General features: G+C 33.1%; 1 protein-coding gene and 1 pseudogene across 1 annotated transcript; both read right to left on the bottom strand.

The window, feature by feature from the left end:
- Window positions 1-695: 695 nt before the first annotated feature.
- LOC128392630 (hybrid signal transduction histidine kinase M-like) lies at window positions 696-9097 on the bottom strand. The gene is made up of 3 exons (XM_053352682.1): window positions 8737-9097; window positions 7663-8522; window positions 696-3453 (listed from the first exon to the last, which is right to left on the bottom strand). Exons 2-3 carry the CDS (start codon window positions 8512-8514, stop codon window positions 1744-1746), a joined length of 2562 nt encoding a protein of 853 aa, XP_053208657.1. The 5' UTR covers window positions 8515-8522; window positions 8737-9097; the 3' UTR covers window positions 696-1743.
- Window positions 9098-10329: 1232 nt separating this feature from the next.
- Window positions 10330-11605, bottom strand: LOC128392639 (UDP-glucose 6-dehydrogenase-like; annotated as a pseudogene).
- Window positions 11606-12164: the final 559 nt, after the last annotated feature.

A 12164-nucleotide genomic window follows, 5' to 3' on the forward strand; every position in this document is an offset into this window, starting at 1 on the left:
ATGAACATAGAACGAAGTTAATCAACAAAATGAATAGAAACCGTTAAGATGAAAATGGAAAAGTTGATTTGAAGAAAAACAAATTTTTCGATAATTTAACAAATTACTTTGTTAATAAAAGTTAATTGTGATTATCGATTATTAATTGTGGTTAATGTTTGTCTCCCACAACAACCCGATTGATTAGAAAGACAGAAAAACACAATCAAAAAGCAAATTATCATCACCAACTTATGGTTATTAATTGTTGAAAGTTGTCTCAGTGAATTTAGTTGATTAGTCCGAGAATAATTTAGATGATTGTTAATTGTTATCAGATTTTTGTTTATTTCTCTTTTAGTTAAATGTGTAAAAATGATTAGCATTGAATAAGGTAATTATATTATTATTCTGTAAATTGTTGTGGTGTGTCAATGAGTGTCGGCCAATTTAATCATGAGTTAATTGTAAGTAATTGAAGGTGATTATTTATGTGGATTAAGGTGATAGGGAAACAATTGAAAGAGTATTAATTGTCAACAATTGAAAATATTCAACAGAGAGAGTTGATTAGAATAAATTGTTTCAATAGTAACTCGAAAGTTAATTGTTTACATTTTACTTTTTTCTTTGTTTGTTGCATTTAACGGATTACCTTTTAATCAGTTAATCACAATTTTGAGCCCAAATTGGTAAAAAAAAGTGATGATCAACTGTTAAATTGTGAAACTTTAATTGTTATTAATTTATTTAAATATATATATATATTTATAATTTACTTATTTATATAGTTCTGATCGACTTTTTTTTCCTGGGGCTAATTAAATTGTTGCTCTCTCGCTCTCTTGAAACCTTGCACCAAATTTTAAGAAAAAAGTAACGAGGTGGATTGAGAGGAGGGTGGGAAGTGGGAAGTGGTTTTTTTTACATTGTTTTGTTTATCGTCCATAATTATCATCATGATAATCGTGGACATCATATGACAATAAACTTAAGTTTGGGTTTACAATTGAAGTTATATAATTAGAAAGAGAGAGAGAGGGGGGAGGGTTGGAAGAAAAGTTCTGATTTTTTCGTATCATGAAAAAGGTGAAACAAGATATTTATACTTTTTATATATGAAACATCAGGATGATGATGATCAAAGATTGAAAAAAAATTGGAGGACATTAATGAAAAGAAAACGAGAGAGAGAAAGAGAAAGTAATTTCAACAGCAATTAAATTAATAGGATTAATATATAAGAGTGTGTGTGTGTATGTATAGATATTTATATGAATATAAATAATCATTTGAATGATAAATGATCATTAGACTTTTGTTTGTTTGTTGCATTTTCCAATAAGCCAAAGTGTTGAATCAAGAATGTAAATCATGATCAAAGTGGAGTTTTATGGTTAACCCAATGAATCCATGGTGAAGGTGGAAAGAAAAAGTGATGGTGGGTTAAGTTGATCTTCTCTTTTGGTTTTGGTGGATTAATCTTCCAACATGTTTCATTCTATTTGATTCCATCTCTTGCATGGTGACATCTTCTGCTCCTTCTTACTGATTGTTTATAAACAGATGATTAGATTCTTGCTAAGAGATTGGGTTGGAAGTGTCAATCTAATCAGTGTTTACAATTAATTGAGGTTGATGATTAAAAATGGCACATGCATTGATTTTTTTGATTTCATTTCTTTTTTTCGTTGAAAATATTATTCTTAAAAAAAGAGAAAAGTGGAAAAAATTTTGATCAAATTTTCATTTTCTGTTTGGTTATCATGCTGTAACCGTTTCTACCATGGTTTTCTTGATTATCTCTCCAAAGTTTTCGATTATATCATCTGAGGATTGAACATCTTGGGAATCAGATTTATCTGAGTTTTCCAATGATGGTGAATCTTGGGAAGATGATAGTGTTGAATGATCACTTGAAGATGATTCGTCTAATTCAAAGGGTGTTAATGATCCAAGTGTTCCTCCGTTAACAGAATCAACTGTATCTTTAGATGAAGTTGATGAGCTCGATGAGGATGGATCACCATTGATTATATCTTGATTAGAATTGGATTTCATGTTACTTGTTGATGTGTCGGACACCATGGAAATTGGTGTTATGATTCTTACATCTTTTCCAATGCTACCAGATCCAAGGAGACCACTAAATGATTCTGCACACTTTGAGGAAGCAATAGATTGACTAAGATCGGTATAGTGTGAAGAGTAATCATCGATTTGGAAGCTAGAATGATGAGTTGATTGGTTAGTTGAACAATTTGTCATTGCGTTAATATTAGTATTGGCGTTATTGTGGCAACTTGATGTTGTTTCACAGGTAGAAGAGTTTGTTGCTAAGTAGTTATTTGAGTAAATTTCTTGATAACTATATGAGTGGTGATGAGGATGAGACTGAGTATGATGGTGTTGTTGCTGGTGCTCAACTTGATGTTGATGATGTTGAAGGTGGTGATGAGGGTGGTGAGGGTGATGTTCATGATGTTCATGTGGATGAGGATTTTGTGAGTGTTGGGGATGATGATGGTGCTGAGATGAGACCGGATAAGTTGATGTGGAAATTGTAGAAATGCGATTAGTTGTTGATTGCCGCAGTATTGGACTTGAAGATGAATGGTTAATTTGATTAGATCCTAGGCCTACAATTATATTATGATTAGTGTTTGTTTCACTACTGTTATTCATCAATAATCCATGAGCGTTATTGTTACTATTGACAGATCCATACAATCCATTGGACTCAAATCCAGTTGAATCAAATGGTGTTAAATCAGTTGAACTTTGATTATGATCTTGATTCCAATGTCCTTTTGAATTTGATACTTGTCCCGGATTAAAATTAGAATTGATTTGTTGCTGCTGTTGTACCGAGTTGTGGATACCATTGTGATTGTTGTTACCATTTAATTCAGAGCAACTAGCAAGTCCAGAGTCAGGCCTTGTAATGTTATTATTACAATTACTATTACTACTGCTTTCATTGCTTCCGTCATTAATCAAGTCTGAATCATAATCTTCACTTGTACAGTCAGAATTTTCAGAATATGAACTATCCTCAGGACTGAAAGAGCTATAAACGTCTAAACAGTCGTTGGTAATGTTAGAGCACATTAAATTACTATTGAGCGTAGTTCCAGACATACCATTACAATTAGAACCTAATGAGCTAAGAGATGAATGATTATCTAGCGATGAGCAACTAGAGTTAATTGTAGCGCCACCAACAACTATTGAGTCAATGAAAGACTGATTACCAACACTAAGACTGGAACAAGGGCCAGTCGAGTTAAGGGAACTATGATTATTAGTCAGAACACAATGAGGTCCATTGTTACAACAGTTATTTTCACCACTGTTGAAACCTTGATTGGATAAGTAGTGGCCAGTTGAGGTGTTGGAACAGCTCGAAAAAGCGATATTAGAACAGGAGTCCGAGGAATCACTTGATGATTGACCACTCACTTCATCAACTCTCTGCAAAAATAACCAGAAAAATAAAATAAATCATTAGATCAAATTATTAATAAAACATAAATATCAAAACAATTTACGATAAAAACAGACCAATAATAATAATGACCATAAATATGAGGATTCAAATTGTTTACAAGAAAATCCTCCAATTATCTAACAATTAACAATCTTCTTCTTTAATAAAGGCAAACAGATGATTTCTTTTGCTTTGATAATTATCACACCCAAAAGATCAATCATGAAAATTGATGAAAAAAAGTTTTACAACAATCGATCGGAAATATACATCGAGTGGAATAGGAAAAGCCATGATAAATGAACAATTATTCATGAAAGAAATGATTCAAGTGTAAGTACAAGTGACGACGTTAAGTGAAACAGGTTATCTCGACAGACTTGGAAAAGTTTGTTATATTATCATTGAATATTGTAATAATAATAATAGTTGGAATGATACAGTAAAATCGTTAACCAAAACATTTCGTCCTATTTAAGCTTTAAGGTTAATATAGCAAATAGAACCTTTGAAATTGAACAGAAAATTGGAGATGCGAGAAACCAGAAAATAAGAGAAGAACAAATTAACCAGAATTTCATGATAAAACAAATGTCCAATATTCGTAAAAGATACAGAGGGTAAACTCTTATAGCTCTTATAGAGATGGAAAAGTTTCATCTTAATCATTATAATTCAACATCAATTATAATAATGAAAATTTCAGTTCATTCAAACTGAATACATGGTAGATGGCGCTGAGAAAATGAGTTTTTCTAATAATAAAAGTTTCCTTAGCTGAGCAGTAAACTAATTTTTCATCATCAACTTGATTATCATCATCATCAGGGGCCATAGGATAATAGCCACGTGAAAGTAAATGCAAGGGAAGGAGGGAAGATGACATAGAGTAGGAGAGAGATGATGAGGATGAAAAGGTACGTAAGAACGAGTATGATGATGATAATAATTAAGTTAACAATCGGGATAACATGGGCAGAGAGAATTGTTAATAATTAATATGATTAAGAAGCAGATTCTCATCAGTAGTTTAAAGTATAACAACTAGATTAAAGTTTGTATATTCTGTTAGTGTGTTAATTGTTCAATTGATTGTGCATTTGAGTTTTTCTTTTCGTAACAATTGGTGTTGATTTGACGAAGAAAACATAAGTCGTTTTTTTCTTCAACAATCAACCAGCAAAAGAAAATACAAAAAACAAGGTAAACTTGAGATTCTTAGTTCAATGTCGTTTGACGACTTTAACATGTTTAGACAACAGCAGAAAGCGGTTCGGCAACTCAGCGTAGAGTGGATGATGATGATGATGATGATGATGAGAAAGAGAGAGAGGAAAGAAAGAGGAAAGAAAAGACAATTAGGAAAGAGAAATTCAACATTCTTTCTTTTTTATCTCTCTTTTTCCAAGTTGAAGTCTCTTTCTTTTCTGGTTAAAAGGTGAAAATCGATTTCAACGATCGATTTTTTTTCTGACTTGACCGTAATAGTTCGAAGGGAAAGTTTACAGTAAAACGAGTTCCCTCAAACAGCGAATCAAGAGAATATATAGAGAGAGAGATATGAGAGAGAGAGAAGATCCACCAACATAATTTAACGAATAGTTAGTTAATCAAGCAAACGAAAGTTCAATTGGCGCTCGAGAATCAGATTCAAACATTCAAAGGAGATATGAAAATTTCAACACAAATCGACTCATTTTTGCTAATGATATTTTCTTAATCAATCTCATGAATTTCATCCAATCTACCGAAATTGCATTTTGTGAGATTCTCATCTAATTCAGTGCTTAGATGGAAGAAGAGAAAATGAGAGAGGCAAAGTAAAGAGAGTGAGAACGGAAATGAGGGATAGAGAAAATATAGTGAGTAAAGGGGAGAGAAACATCGATCGATTGTGAGGCTACATGGTTCACTTGTGTAGAGAGAGAGAGAGAGAGAGAGAGAGAGAGAGAGAGAGAGAGAGAGAGAGAGAAATATGGAGGTTGAATGTTATAGGTTTATCATCATTTTCATCATCCTGATGATCACCATCAGACTATCCGTCATTTCAGAAATTGGCCTTGCCCGAAACATTTCATCTGGACTGTTTTCCAATGACCATCAACAGAAAGTATACTTGTTAGTTTGAATAGATAGGAAACTTTTACAATTCTTATTTTAAATATTGTGCAAAATCTTAAAAAAGTTTTTAGAATTCTGATTCTTGAGAGAAAAAGTTTCAACTCCTCAGCATTTACCATGATCATGATAGAACGATTAAGACGGTAGATGGATTAGTGATGACTCGAAATGGATTAATAACTTTGAAGGGAAGGCAAAGAGAGAATGAGAGATGCGAAGGGAATAGCAAAAGGGATTTTAGTGACTTATTTTCAAATCGATAGACGGAGGAGAGGCTAAGGGAAGTAAACAGAATGAGCGGGAGGAGGGAAGGGGAGAGAGAGCTAAAGAAATGATGAGATGAAATGTTATTTAGTAGAAGAGAAGAGCGCAAAATGAAATCGAAATGCTAAAGAGAAAAAAAGATGAGGTTGGAGAGATGAAGAAGGTATTGGGTAAAGTGTGTAGATACACAACAGCAACAGCAGAAGATGAAGAAGAGAAAAAGATGATGATGGAAAAGAGAAGAGAAGAGGAAACAAGAAGTGATGTTTTCTACTGCTAAAGTTCTTGTTCTTCTTTTTCTTCTTCTATGCTGGGAAGAAGAGAGAGAGAGAGAGAGAGGAAAAAAAAGAAGAAGTAGAAAGAGCAAAATCCATCCCCAAGTTAAGGTCACAAGAAAGAGAAAAAGAGAGTAAAACAAGGAAAGAAAAAGAGAGGAAAGAAAATGTCTCTTTCTTTTCTGGCTGTTAAGTTTTGTTCCTATAATCAACAAAATCAATACTCTCTTTCTATTTCTCTTTCGAGTTTTATAAAAGCTTGTTTGTTGTTGAAGAAGAAAAAAAGAGAGACAGAGAAAGAGAAAGAGAAAGAGAGAGAAAATAGAATAGAATTAACTGAAAATGTAGAAAGAGAGGTAGACAGGGATGAGAGGGAGAATAGAGGGAGAAGGACATACTGATAGAGAAGTAGATTACTATGTGGGAGAAATGGAATGAAACGAGAGAGAGAGAGAGAAAAAGAAAGAATTGGTTGATGATGATGAAGAGAAGGAAAGGAAAAAGGGAGGGAAAATGAGAAAAATAATGATGAAGGTTATAGTTTGTTGTATAGTTGGAAGATGGAAAAGGAGAACTGCAAGAAAATGGGGAACGTAAATGTAAAGGGAAAAGAAGTTGGAAAAGGGAAAAAGGGAAAAGAGAAAATGTTTAGCTTGGTGTTGGTTGAAGAGAGAAAAAGAGAGAAAGAGAGAGATAGAGAGAGAGAGAAAATGTAATATTTAAGGGAAATGAGAAAAAGAAAGAGAGAAAAATAATGAGCTAAAGTAAAAGAAAGAGGAGTAAGGGAAGAAAGAGAGAGAAAGAAGTGACAGATAAACAGAAAAAAAGAAAGATAAGTGGAGAAAGAGAAGGAAAAACGTAGAGAGGGAAAAACGAAAGAGATTTTGTTGTTGATGATGATGATGTTTTATCTTTCTACATCTTTTTGGATGGAAAGATGATGAAAAGAATATGAAAAAGCAACGATTGTAAGCCAGCTGACGTAGAATAAAATTGGGTCTTAGTCGACGGCTTAGCTGGATAACGAAGCTTGAAAAGGGAACACAAACTGGGAATGAATCAACGATTAAATTAATCTAGAATTCAGAGATAACTTGTTTCTTTCTTATCGTGGTGACTTAATGAATCATTCTGCTAATTGATGTTGATAAGTGAGAGCTAAATTTGAAAATCAAATGTAATTGTTGATCAAATGGAGAAAACAAAAATCGTAAAAGTTTTCAAAGTTACTGAGAGAGAAAGAGAAAGAGACAGAGAGTAGGAAAATAGAGGTAAAAATGAATCGGACATTTGTGAGTGAGATGATCGTAATTTTTTCAAATAGATTTTCTTTTTTTTCTCTTGCTTTTGTTTTCGTGTGTTGATCATTTTAATTGTTGGAATTGTTAGATATATCAAGAGAAAGATATAAATTGTTGATTCGTATAGAGTGTAATGTAATGTTGCTACTATATTTATAATGGATAATTATTGTTGAGAGTGAGAGAGAGAGAGAGAGAGAGAGAGAGAGAGAGAGAGAAATATATAACTTACTTGTTGCTCGTTCTTTCTTTCCAATTCCAGTCTCATGATTGTATGGATAAAATGAGTACGCACTCTTAAGGGATTAAATTCAACTCTACCATTTTGATTACCACACCCGTCACGGCTACAACCACAGGGGAAGGATAAACGATCAACTTGACATTTGATTCCTGCTAAACTGCATTGACATGTCTCTGGATCACAGTAGACTTGACATTCGCATCCACAATACTCTCTCGATGCTCTTATATCACGACATTCCTCCTTCTCGTTGGTTTCTATTTTGTGGACACCCGATTCCCGGAGTAAAGCTCGTCGTTGACGTAAAGGAACAGGTTGAAGAAAGTAACAACTGTCCATCTCTAATTCTGAATCAGAAATATCACTTATGTCATCATTTGAATCTTCTTCAGATTCAGATGTTGATCCGGAACTTTGTTTCTGAACCATTTTAGCATATTTACGTTGTCGAAGTAAAATATCTCGATGGGCTCGTTTCTTTTCTTCTGCATGAGAGTCTAAAGTAAATGTTCGAATTGAACAGTGGCGAGAATCCATACCTAAAGTTGACCCTCCTTGACTAGGAACACAAGTAAAACCCTGTGACCTGGGAAAATAGTAAACAGTCACTCCTTTAAAATTGACTGATTTTTTGGCCCGAATTGTTTGAGACTTTTTCAAAAGCCCTTTGACAATCTTGGTGACACTTGCTCTAGTCACATCAAGCGTATTTTCAGAAGTTTTCTGAATTTTAGCAGGAACAGGAGATGTACGTTCATCCTCTTCCTCTTCTCCAGTACCGATGCCATCATTAATAGTGTTTGGTTCTTCTTGATTAAGGGGTAAACCAAGGTCAGTCATTTTTGTTTCTACCCAAGAGAAAGAAAAGATAAATTAGAGAAGATAAATTAAACGCCAAACAGAAGGATTTGAAATAGAAAAAAGAAGCATGTAAGAAATAGATGGAGAGGAGAGACTTGAATATATGACCAGTAAGTGATGAATCCCATGCGAAAACAAAATACATTCAAAGTGGTAAGAACAGAGCAGAGCAGAAGAGAGAAAAAAGAAAACAAATCTTACCTTCTTTTTTTTTTCTAACCAAGTTTTCTTTTGCGATACAAACTGTAGTAAGTAGTTGGTGTAGAATATATATTTTATATAATATAAAGCAGAAAAATTGAATGGATTGTGAAGACAAGAGAGATGAAAAAATCACTGGAAAATGTTGATGACGGTATAAAGATGATCTCTCCAGAAAAGGTGATTGTTACACCGATTTAAGTGAAAGATGAACACTGTTTACAATGAACATTACTAAACACCGATAGTAGAACAGAGATAAACTGGAATCAACATCATGCAGAAACAAAAAGAAAGAGAAGAGAGAGAAAATAATTTATACCGATAACAACCAACAACCAAGTCAGAAATTCAACTAAAAATATTTTCTCTTCTGTTCTCAACTCAATTGGATGACTGTTTTTGCGCATGCGCACAAGAGGTTTACAAGTTAATTCGGTTAAAAGATAATCAATTATTTATCATTCCTCTGATTGTAAAAACTTAATTGTCATTAAATTTACTAAGATTTCAGAAAATTGGGATCTAATGAATTATCATAAATTCAGTTACTATCAAAGTAAAATCGGAATGAGGACAAGAGATTGAAATGAAAACTCTAACTGGTGAAATCAATTGTTAATCAAATTGAACTTGAATCGACTGAATCTAAGACATGGAAAGAAAACTTATTAATTGTACTTCTAATTTGCTTTCTAATTAGAATAATAATTTGATTGTAAAGAAAAAAAGTTAATTGTCCATCGAGAGACTCGATACTTTGAGTTTTCTTGTTTTCGAAATTAAGTTTCCCGCTTTTCGATTTTTATTTCTAGAAAAAGAATGTAGATGTCGCTTTATGTTCTCCATTGGTTTTTATATTTTTATGTTTTTATATATTTAAATTGTTGATTAATTTGATTCTGTGATTCTTAATGTAATGTCATCAGAATCTGGTTGGTTCGATGCATTCCGACCTTCTGGAGGTCCACCTTTATACCTTGACCCCAATAGGACATCTTCGTCAATTGATTCAAAAATATTTTTCATCTTATTAACATTCACCACAGCAGAAATAGCATTCCTATTAGTATTACCTGGAATACGTTAAGAGGTATAATAATAATAACATTTATTAATACAATTAATACAATTGTCTTGATTGTTCCCAACATAACAATAATAATAATAATAATGATTATTATTATTGTATCATGACAATAAGATGAACTCGTGCTTACCTACAAAATCAAGCCTCAACATTTTTTTTAGAGTTGTTGGTCATTCCGTTAATTAGTGTTGATTAAAATTCATTTTCCTTGACCATCATCATCACCATCATCTTTTAACAACAACAATCATCAAACCAACATAATTAACACACTTGATTACAATTTCGCCTCTTCCTTAAAACTGAAACTTTTCCTCACATACTTGAAAAAATGAATATACAATAATTGAGAATCTGAAACTGTCAACTTTACTCCCATTTGTTAATTATATTCTATTTCTATTATATTTTTTCTCCCTCTGTTTTGTTTTTTTGTTAATAGAAATTAATTTGTGTTAATTTGACATCGATGAAACCACAAGAAAAAATGGAAGACGTTATAATTGAAAGGATGGAAACGGGATTTGGACGAGTTAGGTTTGGTTAATCAATAAAACTGATGGATGATTAAGAGGATTTTCGGTATTAGTTGAGTTGATTCGCTCAAAGCACTTGATACATTGGCCTCTCGACGTAATTTTTTGCCAATGGTTTCAACGTGAAATCCCGATTGAGGTTAATTGTTGATGTTCCAAAATTAATGGACCGTCAAAAACACAGGCCGGTTTCTTCATGGCATTGTACATTTTTTGGTAATCGTAGTGTTTGAATTCATCCCAATCGGGCAGATTTGGTAATTGTTTAACACGATAACCTGATCGATAGAATTTTATCATTAGATTCACTTGGAACAATTTATTCGAGAAATTTGTTCTAACCTGATTCCAATATTCGGCGACTTCATATAAGTGCATAGTCTTTGCCAGGTAGACGAGGTTGAGGACATCTTTCTGGAAGCAGCTTCCACCAAACCCGACACCCGCTCGAAGAAATTTATCCCCGATTCTGGTATCAGTTCCAACGGCTTTGGCCACTTCCCTTACATCGGCGCCAGTTGCTTCACAAATGGCTGAAATCGCATTGATTGATATTTCCTGGGCGAGAAAAGTATTGGCAGTCAATTTGGAGAGCTCAGTTGATCAAAAATTAGTACTAATTATCTTCTTTGATCAACCCAATTAGCATAGATTGAAGTTAATTTTACCACCGCTTCTTGACCCGCTTCACTTTCCTCTCCGCCGATTAAGATACGATCCGGATTAAGAAGGTCATTAATCGCTGTGCCTTCGGCGAGAAACTCAGGATTAGATAAAACTTGGAAGCAAAGACCTTTGGCTTTTGGTTTGCTTTTAATATTCTGTTGACCAATTCAGCGGCCTTAACAGGAACTGTACTTTTCTCAACGACAATTTTACTTGCCTTTGCATTGTCGGTGATAATCCGACAAACGAAGTCTAAATTTTTCAAATCAGCGGCTTTCTTCACCAATATCGAATGTTTTAGTCGGCGTATTAACCGAAATAAAAATCAAATCAGCGGCATCAATTTCTCCTTTGACATCGGTTGAAAAGAAAAGATTGGAACCTCGACATTTTTTAACAATGTCTTCCAATCCTGATTCATAGATTGGAAGATAACCAAAATCCAAGATTCAATCCGATTCTCATTCGAATCGACAACCACCACAGTGAGATGAGGACATTTCGAGGCGATCACACAGCTCGTTGGTCCACTAACATAATCAGCACCAATACAAACGATTCTTTTGACATCCTTCATACTTGATTTCTACAGAAGTTAATTAAAAGTAACAAGTTAATTCGGTTAAAAGATAATCAATTATTTATCATTTCTCTGATTGTAAAAACTTAATTGTCATTAAATTTACTAAGATTTCAGAAAATTGGGATCTAATGAATTATCATAAATTAAGTTACTATCAAAGTAAAATCGGAATGAGGACAAGAGATTGAAATGAAAACTCTAACTGGTGAAATCAATTGTTAATCAAATTGAACTTGAATCGACTGAATCTAAGACATGGAAAGAAAACTTATTAATTGTACTTCTAATTTGCTTTCTAATTAGAATAATAATTTGATTGTGAAGAAAAAAAGTTAATTGTCCATCGAGAGACTCGATACTTTGAGTTTTCTTGTTTTCGAAATTAAGTTTCCCGCTTTTGTATTTGTGGAAAGCGAATGTAGATGTCGCTTTATGTTCTCAATTGTTGTACATAAAAATGAAAATGAAAAAATTTTGTTTTTATTTATCAACAATTATTGAGATTCTGAACATAACAATTTAAATTGTTGTTTTCCATGATGATTTAATCTGT

Source organism: Panonychus citri, unplaced genomic scaffold (assembly GCF_014898815.1).
Source record: "Panonychus citri isolate SS breed McGregor unplaced genomic scaffold, ASM1489881v1 Contig00136, whole genome shotgun sequence".
Classification (NCBI taxonomy): Eukaryota; Metazoa; Arthropoda; class Arachnida; order Trombidiformes; family Tetranychidae; genus Panonychus; species Panonychus citri.